The sequence below is a fragment of the Hetaerina americana genome, unplaced genomic scaffold (assembly GCF_022747635.1).
Source record: "Hetaerina americana unplaced genomic scaffold, ioHetAmer1.1.p SCAF_21, whole genome shotgun sequence".
In the NCBI taxonomy this organism is placed as follows: Eukaryota; Metazoa; Arthropoda; class Insecta; order Odonata; family Calopterygidae; genus Hetaerina; species Hetaerina americana.
In genome coordinates this window covers 7,744,194-7,764,400 of record NW_027286775.1, presented here as the reverse complement: position 1 = coordinate 7,764,400, position 20,207 = coordinate 7,744,194, and the positions used below count along the sequence as shown (strand labels likewise).

At 39.3% G+C, this 20,207-nt stretch overlaps 1 protein-coding gene across 1 annotated transcript in view; it reads right to left on the bottom strand.

Annotated features, from left to right (window-relative positions):
- Window positions 1–1,083: 1,083 nt before the first annotated feature.
- LOC139688644 (UNC93-like protein MFSD11) overlaps window positions 1,084–20,207 on the bottom strand; it is a 134,553-nt gene continuing 115,429 nt past the window's right edge. The window contains exons 4-8 of the mRNA XM_071586209.1: window positions 15,391–15,671; window positions 14,594–14,719; window positions 10,216–10,384; window positions 7,782–7,917; window positions 1,084–4,290 (exon numbers count right to left, since the gene is read on the bottom strand). Of these exons, the coding sequence (XP_071442310.1) occupies window positions 4,090–4,290; window positions 7,782–7,917; window positions 10,216–10,384; window positions 14,594–14,719; window positions 15,391–15,671 (913 nt within the window). The 3' untranslated portion in view covers window positions 1,084–4,089. The remainder of the gene's footprint in view (window positions 4,291–7,781; window positions 7,918–10,215; window positions 10,385–14,593; window positions 14,720–15,390; window positions 15,672–20,207) is intronic.

The window sequence follows — 20,207 nt, the reverse complement described above, 5'->3', positions numbered from 1 at the left end:
CAAAACTTCCAGTACCAAGTGAATAACATGAACTATTGAGGTTCAAAACGTAATGTTCATGTTAATGGTCTCCAGTGACTTAAGAATTATGGGCACAAGGGCAACACTTTGGGATTCTACAATTCTGGGTGGAATCACATATTGGTGATATCCCAATCAACAAGGGAAGAGCCGAGGAGGAGGCCAGATTTTGAATGCTGTGATAAGGCTTTTAATGCACCGTTCTTTTAATAACTAAACCATTTTAACCTACCATAGATATATGCTGGGAGAAATTGGCTTCCCTGTCCAAAGCATTACTCCTTCGCCCTGGAAAAGTGAGCCATAGAAGTAAATGATTAATGAGGAAGCTTTGTTGGATTTCCAAAGCCCAACCCTGTGGTGTAGACACAGAGGTGCACAACCTCCCAACATTGAACCCATGTCATATCACCACAAAAAACTGACTGTAGATATCATTTTGGGAGGAGGTAGATATCTTTGCCCAATCAGAGCTTGAATGGTGATGGCAATTTTGCTTTAATCTTGCTGTTTTACACAGAAAACAAAGGCTTCAGATGAGAAAATTGAGTGAATGGAAACGGCCACAGTGAAACTTTCATTGCCACCAGCAAGGGCTTCATCTCCAGTCTTACGCTCCACCAAACTCTCTCTCCATTCCGCATTTCTTTCCAAAGTTGTCAACACCTGCTCTACACCCTCCCATCCTATCACTTGCCATCTGATCCTCTTCCCAGCCCAAATCGTGATATGCATCTGAAAACCATACCACTCTCCAAAATGCATACAAAAATATGAGTCTTGTGTTGCTAACAGACAATTCAACTTCCATGCTTGATGCACTGTGGCAGTGGCTTTCCCGAGGGCATCATCTTGTGCTGGGAAATATCTCAAATGTTATTTGTCATCTCGTAAATTTTGTTGGCTTTGGAACTGGAGCTGAACATACAATCAAGTGGAAAAGACTACTTAAAACACTCGTCAAGCAAAATAACACAATTGAAAAAATTAATATTTAATACTTTAATAACATTATAAAAGTTTATGAATAAAAATATACAAATTTTAACAATTTAACCTTGAGCAGTCTTTTTTGGAATGTGGTGGTTAAACAATTGGACAATTTCTGTTAAAATCAAGGAATATTTGTAAGAGTAACATCTGCATTAAGCACCACTCGATTAAAAATATATACATGCAATCTATTTGAGCATATTTAAATTGTTACACATGGGGAACATTCAATGACTAATAAATTATCACCTAAAACATTAACTATTAAGATGGAAGACTATAAACAAAATATTACATACATAGATAACAATATTCATAGGCAAACATTTAATTGAAAATGTGTCATGAGTTTGCTCAAAATCAATAAAGCTAAGTTTAAAATGTTCAGATAAATTCACATAAACAGCAACTAAAATTGAGAACAGTTCATACAGCAAAACATGGGTAACTACTCGACACCAAACCACCAATATACACTTTCTCTTGAGATTATAATCACATAAATTTGACCAGTGGCTTGAGTGTACATTAAATGCACTGTTTAGAATCATGATATTTTTGTAAATTTAAAACAAAGTTAGAATTCTTTCTAGAAATACACATGACAGGAATAAAAAATTTCACCAAAATTGAAAATCTGTTGGAAATATTTTCAATCTATTACAAGCGATATTAAATAACTAAAGTTTAAAAAATATATACACAAATACTATCAAAGAAGAAATATACTATATTCCGGGTAGGTACATACAAGCATGGTGCGCAAAAAGTTGACTGTTGCCGCCACGGCTACAGCCAACATTTTGCACCAGACTGAATTAAAAATGAGGCTTACCTCTGCCGAAAATGGCCGTGCATTGTATTTCATTAAATTCCAAAATTTCCAGTCAAAAAACCCAAATTATCTACCAAATTTTCCTCTAAAATATATCAATGGTGAAACAAATATAATCAAAATTAATGCAAATAGTGAAATGATAATTGAAAAATTAAATTCAAAAATCTCTTAACTATAATTTTCAGTCATCATGTACCTACCCAAGATGATTGGAATTTTAGATTAATGACCTATACAAATAACGATAATTATTTCTGTTCCCAACCTAACCAAGTACTGGCTGTTATATTAATGAGTATAAATGTATAAAAGTTTCTTACACAAAATTATATCTTCAGATTAGGTGCCAAATTCTCAGAATAATAGCTTCAACATTTATGAATACATCCATAAGTGAAATGGAATGTTGAGAATTTTTTTCCATCATGTTAATTCTTGACTTGAAATAACAATGGCATGAAATGTTTTTGATTGTACCTCTGCAATTGACAAATGGTTGATTATAAGCGTTTTAATTCAGAATAATTCGTTTCATGAAAGTTGTTCCATTTAGTGTGTAGAGAGAAGTATTAACTTCATGCAAACCAGTCAACATTAGAAACACTTGCATACATGACTAACATTCTTACTGTCTCTCCTCTCCCCAGAATCACTTTTGCTGTCATTCCTACACTTTCCTTAATTAGGCACCTTTTTACATTTGGACACCACAACCATGTTTCATTGCAACTTCCCTTTGCCCCCTCTAAATAATGACTAGCATTGACGGTACGTCCATTCAATCCAAATAACAGGGTAGTGACTTAATCTCTCTATTGCAGCAAAAAACTACAAGACAAAGTTGTTGGTGAATGAAACATCTGAGTCCACTTTAGGCCTAAATTGAAATGGTTAAATCTTAGATTGGTGCTGCCCGAACTTTTTCCTGGCAATTCCTGCGCATGCAACAACTGATGGGTCTCAGCATGCCTTAATTGACCCAAATTTCCATTTCAAAAGTGATCCCAAAACATGGTATTTACATGTACGTAGCTTCTGCCTGAGGTACCCTTTGTAATTGAATCATTACCTTTTTGGCAACAATTACTCAATGGTATATGTCAGCCTTATTCTTAGCCATGCCAGAAATATAGGTTGGCACCTTTCTCCAGTTTGATGTGATAGACTATCCTTTCAGTTAGGATCAAAGTGAACTACAATTAAAGTTTGAAACTCTCCAAGGGCCAAAAGTCAACACCAGTAGGCACTTGAAAAGAAATTACACTGATCTTAGCCTCCACATTCATCATGAAGAAATCATTTGATACCACAATCAGTGAAGTATGTGTTTTGGCATTTGGTTCAACATTAAATTCCCAAATGACCAAGAGTATAAGGCATGATTGGTTGGACAAAGTTAAATGGTCTCTTGGAGTAGTTAAGAAAACTGACAGGAAGAACAGCTGCAGCAACTTGATGAAGACCCCTCAGTCGATTGTAACTCCTCACCCACGGCATGTGAATGCTTGCCTAGTTTGGGATTGCCATCACGACCAATGGGGAAATTAGAATATTTAGAATGAATGGATTGAAGGCAACTGAGCACGTTCAAAAAATACCTGAAATCAGGCAACAGAGGAAAATGAAGGATTTAAAACCCATCTATCATAACAGCTTGAAAATAACAATCTACAATGTCTAGTCCACTGTTACAGCACTGTATAGTGTCAACCCACTGCTTTTGGATGTGCACTAAGCAGTACTCGGGTTTCGTTTGTAAAGTAAAGAGCTGCATCTTGATTTTCACCACCTCAGGACAACTATGATCATCCACTCCCCTGATAATCCACAATCCGTTTCCTTCATTTTATGTATGACTTGGCTTCTCTTTCCTAATTCTGTGTTTTTGGTACTTCTGTTGATGATCATAGCAGAAATGTAATTGGATAGAAGGATTTGTTGTTCACAAGAAATTTTAGAATGCAATCAATTCCTCTTCAAGTTAAGGAACTCGGCCTCGCTTTTTTTTGGTCCTCTCTGATCACGCTGAATGAAAAAAGGCTGCTGACCAGCATGACAAAAACAGGATCATCAATATTGATAATCATATTCCAACTATGGTTGTTTATACAGTGAAAAATATCACTGCCGCCAAGTTGAATTAAATTAACAATTGTCGTTCACTCCACTGTTTCAGGCTTAACTTGAGGCTGACATATAACCAGCGTGAAAGATTACATTGACTTTTCCTTCCATCTTTAGGAGAGACTGCTGTGAGTGCCTTGGCCGCATGAGTTGTCCATTCCACCCTTTCCTTGTTTCTTCTCCCGAATATATGACCGCCACTCCACCAAACAGAAGGCCAGCGTTCCAATACATCCAGTGGCCACCAGAATCGCCAGCTGTGCATACAGACCCAACTGACTGCTATAGAAAAAACTTGCTGCTGCTGCAACAGACTGCAATAGAAAGAGAAAAATCAGCTAGATATTTAGAATTTCAAACTCCTTAATAAGGAAATAAATCTTTCCCCATTGGATCACTCTTATAATGGCTCCCATGGCATAAATATATGTTAGCACAAGATGTTTTCGCTGTACAAACTCTACGTATCACTACCTCTGAGCTGGATGGCAGTTAATCAGTGTTTTGATTGAATGTTAGAATTAATCACGACACTAAGTCAGTACTCCCGCTAGAAAAAATATTTTTGGTGATTATTCAATATAAGTGGATTTATTGCACATAGGAAGTACAATGTGTAAACAGATTTCTGCGCTATGTACTGGTTCTTTATGAGATATTTAACCAATCATAGGTAACTCAAGAGCATTTCATTAATGCTTGTTTTTTGTTGGCACAATTCAAAACCTTATGATTCCCAAACCACATCTTGGCAGTTGGCACAAGTTGGTCAGTTTTTTATAAAGCAATGAGCATTGATATGGTCAAGAAATATGTATATACAGGAAACTTTTATTAAGCCAAGTATATTCCAACTAGTTTTAATTCTTAATAATGTTTCACCTTCTCTTGAGAAGAAGAAACAATGCGCTTCTTCTATTCCATCCAGTTTCTACCAACCAAATTGTGTGGAAAAAGCTTCTCAAAAATTCACTTAATTTAAAATAATCTTTAGAATGCTGTTGGATTCATCTGAAATTCCCTGCACCTTGATGTTATTCCTCTGTGTTTGCATAGATGTAAGTTATTTTGATAACTGTAAGTTAGCTAGCATAGCACTACTAACACAATTAGTTGTCCAATGGTCAGCACTTTGCCAGAAACAATGTCCAAGTAGTGTAAGGGGAGGTAATGGTAAATGGTTGCTCTCATTAATTGGGCCTCTCCTCCTATATTAACATTTATTAGACAGGTTTTAAAACAATACACTGTCTCAGGTCGTGTCAAATACATCTGTTTCCACTTTTTATGTATAAGTGGCTCCAAATGACCTTTTTCTCCTCAACACTTCTGCGTACATCCCATCAAATTGGTCCTTTTGATCTTTAGCTTCAACAAATGGTATCAAAAGCACCCATGATTCCCTGGTCCCACTTTTCAATGGTCCATAACTCTGATCAGTTTAACAGCATACATCTTCTTTGGGAATGGCAGTTGCTTTGTCATCACCAATCCTCATTAACCTGAAATGTACTAAGCTTTCACTTGCTCCAATATTTCTCCTCAAAGTATAAGGCTTGCCTTTAATTTCCCTCCTTTGGATAACAGGAAGGTTTTTAGTGATGCTTCCATTTCCTCTTTGGTTTGACTTGGGTTGTTGATTTGATTTCAGTGGTTGTTCACATTAAAAATACGACTGAGGAAGGCAATGGGAAACCACCTCAAATAATTATCTCATTACATAGGGATGGACATAGAACTGAGCATGAGCACTGGAAATCACATGACCCGGCCCACTGGTCTGTGCATCATGCCTGGCAAAGGTTCTTACAGTCATCATCTCAAGAAATACTGGCAAAGTGGAAATGGCAGCAGTGGCACAGAAATGACAGAATGGTAGGATGATGTTGAGGAAGGGGAAATTTTAAAATATTAGGTGAAAGATACAGAGAGAAAAAATAAGATATTTTAGGTCTATGTGAGATGAGATGAAAGGATAGCGGGGATTACTGGAGTGATAATTATAGAGTAATAGACAGCAGAGGGGACAGGAGTCTGCAAGGGGTTGCCATAATATTGAATAAAAAAGTAGGAAAAAGCGTACTCAACATAGAGCAAGCAACAGTCAGAATAATACTGACATAGATAAAAGCAGAATCGACAAAATTAGTAATTGTTCAGGTATACATGCCACCAAGCAATCATAAAGAGGAAGAAGTCGATAGGATATACGATCAGTTCGAGGACATAATAGTGTGTGCTCCTGCAGGAAAACATTTGATAGTGATGGGGGATTGGAATGTGACGGTAGGCGAAGGAAGAGATGATGATGAAGTGGGGGACTACAGCTATGAAGAATGACCATGGGGAGAAAGCAGTTGATTTCTGTAGGAGACAGGGTTTAATCATAACCAACACTTGGTTCAAACACAAAATGGGCATAGGTGTGTGATAGGCATGGAAGATGCCATTGGATTCAGAGAGATATCAGTGAGACTATATTGTTGTTAGGCATTGACTTAGGGTCAGCATGAGCAATTTGCACAGTTTACTCTTAGTGGTGCTATATGATGTTTAAAAGTGGTGCCTGCAGGGTCAGTGCATTGGTTTATTTGCCTACTACGCGGTAATAAGACACTTCTCACACATTATTGATGGCCATTACTCTGAGGCCCAAACCTATTCAGGCCAGCTTTGAGCTCCTGCAAGTAGGTGGCTGCTATGAAATCCTCTCCTATTAATTCTATAATTCCATGCTTAAGTAAAAATATTTACAAGAGTTGTTGAAGGTATCTGAACAATTCCCAAGGAGGTATGGTTGATCATAATGAAATTTTCCTTGGGGTGAAATCCAGTGTTAGAGGACATGGTTTTTGGCTGCAAATTGTAGAATAAAAATCACTATGTAGAGTGCATGAAAAATTCATAATGGCTGTAAGAATGGGTGGTATGGTGGGCCATGGGTGGAACTAGCAGTAACCTTCTTGGTGGCTGGGTGGGTGATTTCTGGGGAGTTTGTTGAGTAAAGTGGATAAGAGTTGCTGTTGCGTGTGGGGTACATAAAGGCTCTCAAAAATTACTCGGCAATATTTACATGATTTGCTGATTTCAAATTCAGAGGAGAGCTCAAAAACTTCTTGGAAAATACATATCTCCTTTATTTTCAAAATTATTAATTAATATAAGATGCATTTCTATTGAATGGTGGGGGAAAATGGATGAAATTACAATAAGAATAATTAAACCATTGTAATGAATATTTTCCAACTTAATTCCCCTAAATTGCAATTTTATGTAATTTTTATTTGTCCACATATTAAGCGTGGTAGGCAAGGGGATGAATGCTTCATGGGTGCCCCTCCATCAATGTTTGTCACAGTCTCTCTGACATCAGAAATACAGAAAAACAATATATAGTGAATTGATTTTTGTGATTTAGTGGAGAGTGTTCAGGTAGTGAATAATTAAGTACTTAAAATATCCTGTCCTCTTCATTCCAGAATTTACATTTCAACTGAGTTGTCGAAAAATTTGAAACATCAGGAGCAAAGCAACAGGGTTGTGTATCAGCTAATTTAGAAAATATTTTGCACGGATGATCTCAACGTCAGCTGATAAATTTTGTACACATAGTTAGACTCATCCTGAGAAAAATTGAGTCTTCCTACTCTGCCAAGTGGATGGCGACTCCAATGCATTTTTCACATTCAATATTGCAAAATTCTTGCATGCCCATCTTGTTCAACGATCAATATTATAATCAAATATCTACCAATAAGAGTTAGTAATTAGGCATTACACACTATGAGCATGAGGAAGACATTACCTGAGTGAACTTGAAAAGAGCAAATGCGGGCCCACTGTCATCTGCATAAATTCCACCCAATATGGAGTAAATTTGAGTGTTGTAGCAGCTGTCTCCAAAACCCAGCAGAAAACTGCACAGCATAGCTAGGTATGGACTGAAAATGACAAAGGATTACCTCATAAGAAGGTAATAAGAACATAACACATACAAGATGATCTCAATTGATCTTAACGCACAAGCCACCTCTGAATTTATGTAAATGGCCACTTAAAATATTTTGTCTTGGATAAGGAATGAAGAGAGAAAAAGAACTATCATCCTTAATAGAGGTAAAGGTACCAATAGAGAGCAATACTAAATAGCCTGGCGTAAAAACGCGATAACATTGATGTTCCCGTATCAAAGACAGGTTTTATCAATAAAAGGTGATGGAGCAAATATCTGTGTGGATCTCACATTGGGATGGGTGCTAGAAAGTATGTGTACATATGGATCCCACACACCTCTAACTTCTATCCAAAACTCGTATTCACATTTTAAATTTAAGCTAATGCCCTCTTGAAGGTTAGACTGGGATGGGAGTTTAAATATCAGTAAGGTCTCTTAAATGGCCCGTTGATGTTTTGGTGATGAGTATCATGGGATCGTCATAATTCTATCTATATATGTAAGCATAGATGTTGAACATTTTATATGCTTATGAATTTGAAAACAGTAGGAAGTCCACTACGAAAGATGGAAAATAGGCTGTGACAAAAGACAACATCCTTCCAAGAATTGATCCCATGAATTAAGAGATGTATGAACAATCTCCAAATATAGTTTAGAGTAGAAAATTCCTGTTTGGAGGGTCATTTCTTTCCATTAAAATTTGTGATTTGGATTTCAATTGTAGAGAAACACATGCATGCACACATTTCTTTACAAACACTTTTTAAGAGGATTGGGAAAAAGAAAAGAAGCCTTGAGTGAAAGATACTCTGGAGGAGGACCCTCCTCATTCCAACTGATGCTGAGTCAATGGTATTATTATTATTATTACTTTTTATTTGCCCAGAGATCACAATACAAAAATACCAGGTGGGTGGTGTATGTACATGATATAAGGCACGTCAAAGAGGAGCAAAGACACACCCTCAATTAAGATACATAGAGAAAGAAATGATGCTCATAGTTACATAAATGTTTGGTACAAACCCATGAACATTGGCTGTAACATGCACATGCAATATCAAATTCAGAGAAATCATTGATCACCAACATGAATCGGACCATGACCATTGCTAGAAACTAAAAGTATGAACTTACTGGTCAGGAATATTGTTGAGATGTTCGTCAACCGAGTAGAACATATTGCGCTGCAGATATCTTTTCAATTTATGCCTGAATGCAGCAGTTCCCTTTGTATCCTTGATAATTTTGGGTAGTTTGTTATATAATCTGATGCCCATTTCATTGGGTCCTAATTTCAATGCTTTAATTCTTATATTGCCATGATGGAAGTCATTTCTGCCTCTGGTGTAATGATGATGATAGGCAGAGTTAAGAGAATAGTTGCTGATGTTATTTTTTATATATAGAATTAAAAACATAATGTAGATGCACGGGAGTGGAATTTAATTCATGGAAAATGGGCCTTGATGGAGCATTGTGAGGTTTCCTGGTGATGTCTCTCATTGTTTTCTTTTGCATTTTAAAGATGGTTTGAGAAATAGCAGCTGATCCCCATAATATTATACTGTAGTTTATATTTGAATAAATTTCCCCATAGCATAAATTGAGTGGTACAGTTTTACTTGTAGTTTCATGCAGGTGTCTTAATAAGTAGCAAGTTGAACTGAGCTTGTGTTGAAGGGCTTTTACATGAGTATCCCAAGAAATATTTGCAATTGGAGAAATACCTAGAAATTTGCATTCTGTCGCATGCTCAATTGATTGGTCATTGATTTTTACCAGCAGATCATCTGACACGTTCTTATTTCGTGTAAAGTATACTATTTCACTTTCATTTACATTTAAGTCTAAGAGGGTTGTCTGTACACCACTTGCTTATTGCAAGTGTGACAGACTTAGATTTTTCCACAAGGCTGGGGTATGTTTGTGTTGATATTATTACATTAGTGTTGTCAGCGTACAACACTGGTATTATTCCATCATTATTTGGTAAGCAGTTGGGTAGGTCATTGATGTATATCAGAAAGAGGAGTGGCCCAAGGGTTGAGCCTTGTGGAACACCTTTGTTAACTTGGTATGCTTCAGATGAATATTTTGACCCATCAACTGATAACACTACTTTCTGAGTGTGATTATGAATATAGACTTCATCCAGTTTAGAGGAATTCCTCTAATTCCTATTCTATTGAGTTTAATTAGTAGTCTATTGTGGTTTACATTATCAAAAGCCTTTGACAAGTCAAAAAACATTCCAAGAGTTTTGCGTTTTGGCACTCACTTGCTCCTTATGTACGCCATGTCCGTGGTGTCTGCAAATGGAGATGCATCCGGCAGGTTGATAAAAATGAGGCAGAAGGTGAGAATGTGAACGAGGAACCCAATGAGGACGATCGGATCCCTTCCCCAGCGGATGGTCTTCTTCCCAAGGATTCCAAACAGAAGCCCTCCTGCAACAGAAGCAGTGGATTTCAGAAATGAACTTATCAAACTCTCCTTTTTACGGGCATACATGTGTATAGCATGCATGTTTGACCATAACATGGCTCAAGGATAAGTCACAGGGTATTTTTGAGCCTAAAATAGCATATGGCCGAGGTGAAGGGGGGTTACATAAGGTAGGCTACTGTATTAGTCCCAAAAAGAATACTGGTTCCACCTCTTTTTGTTAAACTACAGAGATTTTCAGAAGGAAAAGCTTAATTATAATTAATTTCCAGTTTAAACAGCACAACAGATGAAGGTACACAGGGAAAATATCAGGAGATACAGGGAGGGATCAAAGGTGCAAGGTTTATGGTTAGGCAAAGATTTAGGAATTGTGTGATCAACTCATAAGGTTTCTCAGAAGCAAGATGTGGATTCAAAGGACGATTCAATGATCATTAATTGCAATTTAAAGCAAATGAGGAAGGGAAGGGGTAAAAGAAAATGGAATGTGGAAGGTATAACTGGGGCAAAAAGGAAGGACTATTGAGAAGTAGTCATTAAACTTCTGAGCAAAGATAAAGTTGGGGTAAAATAGAAGAAGATGGGAATATGTCAGGCAAGGAGCACAGAAAGATTCATATGGAACAATAGGAATGGAAAATAATAGCAAGGTTAGGAAGCCATGAATTAGATAAGAAATGATTATGAATGATTGTTGGAATAAATAAATGGAAAACATGAACACAGAATTAAGTATAAAAAAGTGCAAAGAGCTTAAAAATCGACTGATCTGAGCAACTAATTGACCAAAGTAAACTTGGTGTAACCTGCATCGTGAGGATATGGAGCTTTTACAGACACAGCGGTATGTTATCCAGGAAGGAGAAAGAAGTTTCAGAGTATAAGAAAGAAAATTCCGTTTACACTAAGAGAGATGCAACAGGTAAAATATTTATTGAAGAAGAAGAGGCTCCAACATGATGGAAGAGATGCATGCATATATATACTGTATATATATATACATATGTATATATATATATATATATATATATATATATATATGTGTGTGTGTGTGTGTATATACACACACACATTTTATATATATATATATATATATATATATATATATATATATATATATATATATTAATCCTAATGTTCAGTGGTGTGGAACATTGGCCTATGTAAAAGGACGGGCAGAGTTTACAGGTTAGAAGATAAACAACATTCTTGGAAGTGCAAGAGGAGTTGGGGAAGGGCGGGAGAGAGTTAAATGCTGGGATGGAGTGGGGTGGAGTGGTGGAAACAGGGCAGGTTTTACTTCTTCCTCGATGACATGGAGTGCTGGGGATTTTGAGAGCGGCTTGGTGGATTTGAGAATATCTGCTAGGTTGGCGGGACGGTTGAAGGTGACAGAGGGGCATTTGGGAAGAAGGTTGGAGGAAGTATTGTAATTTTTGAGGATGGGGAATAGGTCTTTTGGATGAATTTGAGAGACTGAATGCCTGGGAAGTAGGTAGTACAGATTTAGAGAGGCTGGGAGTCTGTGGTTGAGGCAGGCTTGGGGGTGTAGGAATGTTTGAGTATTTTTTTATGGAGTAGATAATCAGGGTATCCTCGTTGGAGGAGGTATTTGTTAAGGGATTCCGGATGGTTGCAAATACGGTGACCGCAGATAGAGAGGGAGTAAGAGAGGGAGCACTTGGTATGGGAGGTGTGGTAACTGCTGTAATGAAGATATTGCTGCTTATTAGTAGGTTTAGTGTGAACAGAGGTCAGGAATTTGTTGTTACTGAGGGAAATATTAACATCGAGGAAGGTAATCTGAGAGGATGAAATGGTCGAGGTGAAAGACAGAGAAGAGGAATCATTGAGTTGGGAGATGAAGGAATTGAGGGAATCTATGCTATGTGGCCATAATAGAAAGATGTCGTCAATGTATCGGAGCCACAGGAGGGGTTGCAGAGGATAGTTGGAAAGGAAATTCTCTTCCAGGACACCCAGGTGGAGGTTTGCATATGAAGGGCTGAATCTGCTTCCCATGGCAGAGCGTAGTTTGGATAACTTAGTACCAGGAATAGTACATGAATGGAATAATGGAATTCATGAAAGGAAATGAAATTGAAGAATGATATGGCAATAGATAAAATCCCCGCATAACTACTCAAGAATTTAGACAAACACGGAGAGAAAACTTTTTATTGGTTTATTTATACTATTTTTGAGATTTTTGAGTAATTCTCAAACGAGGAATTCGGCCAGAAGAATTTGTTAGGCCAGTATCGATAACATTCGAAAAAAAGGGAAAAACATCATTATTTAAGGATTATAGGGAAATAAGATTTTTTTTATAATTATATAAATAGTATAAATAATTTTAATATATATAATTTTTCATTTGGTAATACTTAGTATCATCATCAAAAGGATGGAGAAGAAAGGAAATGATTACTTTAGAGAAGATTGCTTCGGTATTTGAAAGTGGATGGGTATGTGTGATTCTACAGTAATAAATAAGTCACCAGTAGGAAGGAACATACAGGAATAAGACTAGGATGTACTTACAGGCTTTGTGGATTATGACAAGGTCTTTGATAGAGTAAACTGGGAACAATCAATGAAAATTTTGCAGAAGGTAAAAGTACGGAGATAAGGGAGATGAATTATCCACGGTTGTTACTTGTCTCAGACTGCTCAGGTACCAACAGTTAATGGAGGGTAAGGATGGACAGTGCTAGGCAGGGGAGTAAGACAGTAAGATCTTGAAAGAATCAGAAAATGCCAAATATTAAAGCTAAAAATCTATAAAAAATTTGAATGTTGACCAATTTTCAAATAGCTTTGTGAAGTACAACACATCTGTAACTCAAATATGATGTCATGCATATTTCTTAATATTACAACATAGCATTGTTAATTAACGAAAACAGCAAATGGAGTAAATATCAAATACTCCTTTTTACATTTAAAAATAGAAATATTCTTTAAATATAATATTATAACAAATTACATTCCAAAAAATTTCGATGATTTTTGTAATAATCATGAAGTTTTATAATACCTAATTGTTACAAATATTCAATCTTTAGAATTTTTTTTTTGAATTGCTTGGATTTGATTCATAGAATCAAGTTTTACTTTCTTAGAGAATTGAAATTATTACTCCTATATTGTAAATATACTTTATATTTTCCTCAATTCATATACTCTGATTTTTTTATTGAAAGGAGCAATTAAGTATTAATTTAATTTTGATCGTTCCAGATACATAAATTTCCATTACCATTTATAAAAAAAAGGCAACCTCCTTGGCCAAGAAATCGTTCTATTTTGCTATCACTTACATCTGTGAGTGGAAATGATTTCATGGCCATTAATAAATGTTCTTCATCCACTCAGCATTTTAATGTGACGCAAAGAAGGAAATGAAAAGTGACAACTAGAGAAGGCCATCAATGCTAGATTGAACTTAGGGTGGATATTCATTGCAAAAGTGAGGAGACATAACTCACAAAAACAAGCACATTTCTCTCAAGAGATACTCATAATAAAAATCAATTGCCCCCTTCCCAATTGAAGCCATTAACACATGAAGTGGCTCTACTTACGTAAAATGCACTGGTTGTCTTACCCATACATTTATCTCGGTGCTTGGGAGTTTTTATGGCATATACATACATGTATGTATTTACTTGAGTACACATATTTAAATCATATATAAAACTTATGTACACGTAGCCTGTTTAGGTATGTGTAACTTTTAGTGGGTGCACATTACATGCAATGAAGAGAATTTTATGCATTAATTTGGAAATTTGTCATGCATTTTAATGTCTGTGTATGCCCACAAATCTCAAATGCCCCAAAGATCTAAAACTATTCCTGTTAGCAATAACTTATTTATTGATTTTCCATATCACAACTTCTTAAGAAATCGTACATCAAATCTCCTTTGTGATAAATTGAGGATAGATGATGCATTTAATAGACACTTAAAAACCAACTTGAATTGTAATTACCCAAATTTAGAGACTACGTTTAATCAATGCTGATGCTGTTCGATTTTCTCGCTACAAATGGTAATCAAAGTAAAATTTTGATGCACAGTAATTTCAAAATCCTGATGTGCATTGGCACGCCCCTGAAAGCAAAGCGGTAAATACCTGCATTTAATAACATCACAATCAAGATAAGCATAAATAGAGGTAATGCCATGGAAAAACACCCACCAACAACCTCTCCACCTCCAATGAATATGCCCGAGAGTCCAACCAGCTGCTTAGCATTTTCTCCGATTTGTTTGGTGAATCCAATGCTAGGACTATACACTCCACTGTAGAACGATAATTCCAGACCTGGATATAAAAGAAACGTGATTAATTATGCTGTTTACGTGGGTTTTTCCAGTGCTTGGTCGCATGAATGAAATATTTAGTCAGTGAAAATTGATATTGACTGAATTCGGCATGAAAACTGTTCTAAATTTACATATTATATAATGAAAAAAATCTGATTTGCTCAGGATGCAGCCACCTCCTAATATGGTGGTGGTATGGTAGAGTTTAAACCAGAGACCTTTAGGCAAAATAACATGGAATGTGCCCAATCAACTAATCTGGCCTTCTGAGTACCTCTTCCCTGCCAGTTTGACTTTTTCACACTACACGTTCAAGGAAGACAGGATAAGTTGAACAGGAGAGTATTCAGCATGGAGAAGGCAGTGAGATAACATAATTTGAATATTAACGCCAACAACATAAAGTTGGCGATGGTCTGCAGTTAAAGAACGGAAGAGAACATTTATAGTCTGGGATAGTGCTGCCATTTTGGACGAGAGACTGTGATTAATGGGAGAAGGAAGAGGGAACATGAAAGCAGAATGGAGGCAAATATTTAGCAACAGTCCGCGAGCATGGGGCAAGTAACCCTTAGCTTCACAAGTACGTAGTTGCGTGAAATGAGACATTAATTTAGCGGCGCACACGCGGAATATCGGGCGCGACGCCACCCATTGGGCGGCACTTGCCCGTGTAGAAGAAGGCGAGGCTGAGCAGGAGCATGTCCTTGGTGAAGAAGAGCGAGAAAGAGCGCTTGAGGGCGTGCAGGGGCCCAAGGGGCGCCGCGTCCTCGGCCACCGCGATGCTGTCGTTGGAGTCGGTGGGCACGGCGGGCCGTAGCACCAGCAGGAACACGATGCCCACTCCGGCCAGGGCGGTCAGCACGATGAAGACCAACAGCCGAGTGTCCGCGTCGATTATCTGCTTCCCTTGGAATTGGAAGTAGACGAACAGGTTGCCGAAAAACATGCTGTGCGGGTGAAAAAAAAGAATCCCATTCGTTGATTAATAATCCGCGCATTTCCTGAAGAAAACAAATCAAAACCACAGGAAGGGAGCATTTGGAAAGAGGAAAAACCATGCGAATCGCGTATTTTCGGCTTTGGAGGGGGGGGGGGGTTGGCCGAGCGTCAATCTTCTCTTGGCCGCAAGATGCCTCTGGTGGGCACTGCGACTGCGTGCCCCAAGCTGCGAGATATTTATTTTGCCGATCATATCCTTTTCTCGAACATTGCCGGAGGCACAGGGAACTGGCCACACCACCCAGTTAACGTGCGAATTTCACCTCCGGATGGTTCAACACCAGGCGAGCTCCAGTGACTCGCGCCAAACCCACTCCGGTCACATATGAAAGCGCGTTCTCTACGTTCACTTTCTCGTGGAATATGCGTACGTGTAGCCACCGATTCGCCCTTCCTTCATTCGGATAATCCTCCTTGCCTTCAATTCCGTTCGCGTCCCTTCAATCGATGAGCGCTCGTCTTCAACACTTAAACTTCTGGCACCCACACCCTCTCGACGCTCATCCTCAGACCTAGATACAAGGGCCTGTCCCAAAAGTAGAATGACTTTTTTTTCCCGGATGGACGGACAGCGGTTTCTCTGGCAGGGTTCAAGGGAGGGGAGTCACAGGAGAGGCTGAAGGCCGGTGGCAGTTGGCTCACAGCCTTTGCGGAGTACGGATCGTTCGTTTGCGAAACCTCCATTACGTGACCTCGTTACGCTATGTCGTGAACCGGTTATGGGAACAGCGCTACGCCATCAAATTCCTCGTGAAACTGTGCGAAACCGGGAAAGAGACTCGAGCATCATGCTCAAGGCAGCTTATGGTGATAAAAAGTCATGGGTAGATCGGAAGGGTGTTTTTGATTGGCACGAGTTGTTTCGGGAGGAGGGTAGAGGAGATGTCGAAGACGCCGAACGTTCAGATTGCACTTCAACCGCAAAAAGTGACGAAATTTTTGCAGGAGTGAAGGCTTTGTTGGACATGGATTGTAGATTAAGTGTTCACATGGTTTATGTTGAAATTAATACCCCTAAAAGTGATGTGCATCGACTTGTGACCGAAACGGACGAACAAAAGGAAACTCTCAAGCGGATGTGCCAAGACCATGTAAGGAGCGAAGATTCAATTTTTTTAGAAAATGCCCCGCCAGACTTCTTCCTCTTCCCCCACCTCTAATCCGGGCTGGAAGGACTTTACCACAGCCTTGTTGGAAGCGTTACAACAGGCCGTGACGTGGGAGCTTAGCAGCATCCCGGGTGCCGTCTTCCAGAAGGCGTGGAAAACCCGTTGGCAGCGGTGTGTGGACGCACAAGGGTGCTAGTTCCAAGACTTTTGAGTGAATGCATCAATTCTGGCAAAACATTTTTTTTTCATCGACGCAGGGCATTCCGTGCGCCTCCGTAGCGCGAAATTTGAGAAGGTCCGACAGTCATTTGGTCATCCATATCGTAAATAGCGATAATTGAAATACATGCTCTAGCAATCCTCTTTGAACCCACACCCCGCCAACGACACCTTCATACCACTCCCCTCCAGGGTCACGCTCTCCCATCTCCCCGTTGGCACGTTTGAGCATGGCTACTAGGTGTCGGTGACCACTTGGTAACAGTGTTATGCCTACTAATCCTAGCTATTGGTTCCTTGTTACCAGTACCCAGCGCACAGTTAGGAAAGAGCCGCTGGAGCTTCTCGGTAGTTGCACCAACAATCCATGCGAGGACTGTCCAAAACGTAACCTCCGTTATGATATCAAAATACACCGGAATAGATACAGAAAATTTATGATTTTCATCTCAAAACTAAATATCCTAGTATTTTATACATACTCGCCAAACAGATTTAAGCATTCATGTCATATCCCCGAACTAGTTCTCAAATTCCTTCTTCATAAATTTCTGCCGAATGAGATCGCAGCCAACCGATGACGGCATCTTCAAGTTCCTCGAAGTCGAGACGAGCACAAAACATGTAGAGTAGCCTGCCTAACTTTCACTCGTTTTTCTATATAAAAGAGTCGTAGAAATCTGTGGAAAACTTTCTTAAGATTTCGTATATCGCAAAAAGCCGGTTTTCACGAACTTATTCATCAATTTTCAGATGCAGTTCATTGTTCACCTTGAGATGGAAAGCCACTTCTTTCATCATCATGGACGTTTTGTTCTCTCTTAAACGAACGAAAGAACTGACGCACAACTCTTGTCACTTCTCACATTTGGCCCGTACAGAGTACTAACTTCCCGATGACGAACGTCTGCAGCTTTGAAGTTTTTTATCAGTCAAAACCTTATCACTTAACGAGCTTCACATTTGGCGAGAATTTCAATTGTATTGTTCATTATGACTCGCTATTGTAAACGAACGACAAGCGGCGTGGCCTGCCAAACCATGCAGGTCGAGGCGTAGTGGCCCATACTGCGTGCGTCAATACAGCGACCATTCGGCTCCCTCTTCCACTAATTATCACGCTACACGCAAACGGAGATTACTCTCTGGTCAGACCTCGCATATACATTATGAATGATTTATGAGTGCCTAGTGCAGGAGGCGTGGGTATTTGTACACTGTCATCAGCACCGGGGGTAATTCTCCTATGTACTGTAACTAGCGCAACGATCCTAGTTACGTGTATTTCTTAGTATCTAAGAGCCGGTATCCTCAAAATCATAAACGACCGGTAGCCATAAACGTATGCGGACAAGCTAAAAAAATTAGGATTTATTAGAAGAGTGCTGGGTAAATGTGATGTAAAAGTCAAAGAGAAATTTTACCTGTCGTTGGTTAGACCTCATTTTGAATAGGCTTCTATTATACATGCATGGGATCCTCACGAAGTTGGACTGATTGCCGAACTGGATGGCGAGCAGCGTAGAGGAGACAGATTTGTAAAATGTTGTTATGATAAACTTAGTAGCGTATGAAAAAAAAATAGAGCAGCTAGGCTGGGAATCACTCACGGAGCGAAGATTAAATTAAAGATTGAAGCTCTTGCATAAATTGGAAGGGCGTCTCTTTAGCAGTCATGTTGAAAATGTATTATCACCCCCTTGGCACTACGGTAGGAGAGATCATATTAATATCATTAGAGAGATAACTTGTACAACAGATAGATTTAAGATTTCATTTTTTCGATGAGGGATTAGAATAACATTGTCCAACCGTGGTAGAGGTAAAAATATCCGGGTCAAAATTAGTCTGGTGTGTATTTAACCTCTGCCACACACCCTAGGGGTGGCTTGCAGGGCACTGAGAAAAAGACAGCTGAATGAATAGGTGGGCCCTGCGAACTTGAACCCGTTACGTAATGGAGAAGTGGCGAATCGAAATCAAACCCTCGAGTGAGATTATGCAAGTCGTTCGTTCTATGTCACCCACACCAACTTTCGTTGTGATGCGAATGGATTCAATGCGTGTTTGGTAAATTTACAGCGAGATGGGGAGAGCCTATTCCGATTCTCCGTCGCAGTTTTCAATCCTGTTGTCAGTTGCAGTATTTTAACATTCACTCTAAAAATCTAAGTATATCTTTAGTAAGCTTAGCCATACATTTCTCCGAGCGCATGGCCCATCCTCCCCGGAACGGCTTGCCACCTGCCTTGGACTTTTCAATGAGCAGCATCGGTACACGTAGGTAAGCTAATCGATTTGCATATTTTGAGTAGCCCTGAGCAATTAATATGCTACCGTCAGTTATTGAATGATTTTCCCGTCTCAGGCCATCAAAGGCGAAACCGAACGAAGGAAGGAATACACTGACACATAATCTTTCGAAAGATAAAAACGGTAGTGCCACCACATCAATAAATCGGGGAATTCGCCATGTTTGACTTGGTTTCCAATTGGCAGAAAGTCCACGAAGTTGGTATCGGTTCGCGCAGTTGAATATAGAACTTCTTCTTTTTCAATTTGAACCCCTCAAACCTTTAACTAAATCGGCAAAATCCCACCGAAAAGACTTCCACAATCAACATAACATAGTTAATTCGTTGTGACAAATAGGGGAGCACAGCTCCTATTTTCACCCGGGTCGATTTGCCTGTGGACATCGGAAGGGCCGGCAGACGACGTCTCGGCGGAAAGGGAGCATGGACCACAAGGGAGGGAGAGCGATCGCCTGCTTGCGTTCAGTCGGTCGATTGGCTACCGTCACGCGGAAGATTGGTGGAATGAGAATGCGCCTTGCATCGCGAGCATTGATGCACCTTTCCCCCTTTCTCCTTCCCATTCGGAATTCGCGCCCCCCACCCCCGTCCCCCGGGTCGTGAGGGCGATTGACTGCTGCCGGGAAGACGCCCTCCCCTCGCAAAACGCCGAAAGGCGCCCTCATCAACACGCCCCCCCCTTCCCCCTGCCACCCCCTCCGCGGCCGTCCCTCTCGCTTTCGGAGGAGACCTTGACATCCACCGAGGTCATCCGGGAGACGGGATCGTTGTCCTTCTTCTATCTCCCTTGGTTTGTCGTTTATTTCCGTCCCTCCAGGTCAAAGCCTCGAGAATCGTCACA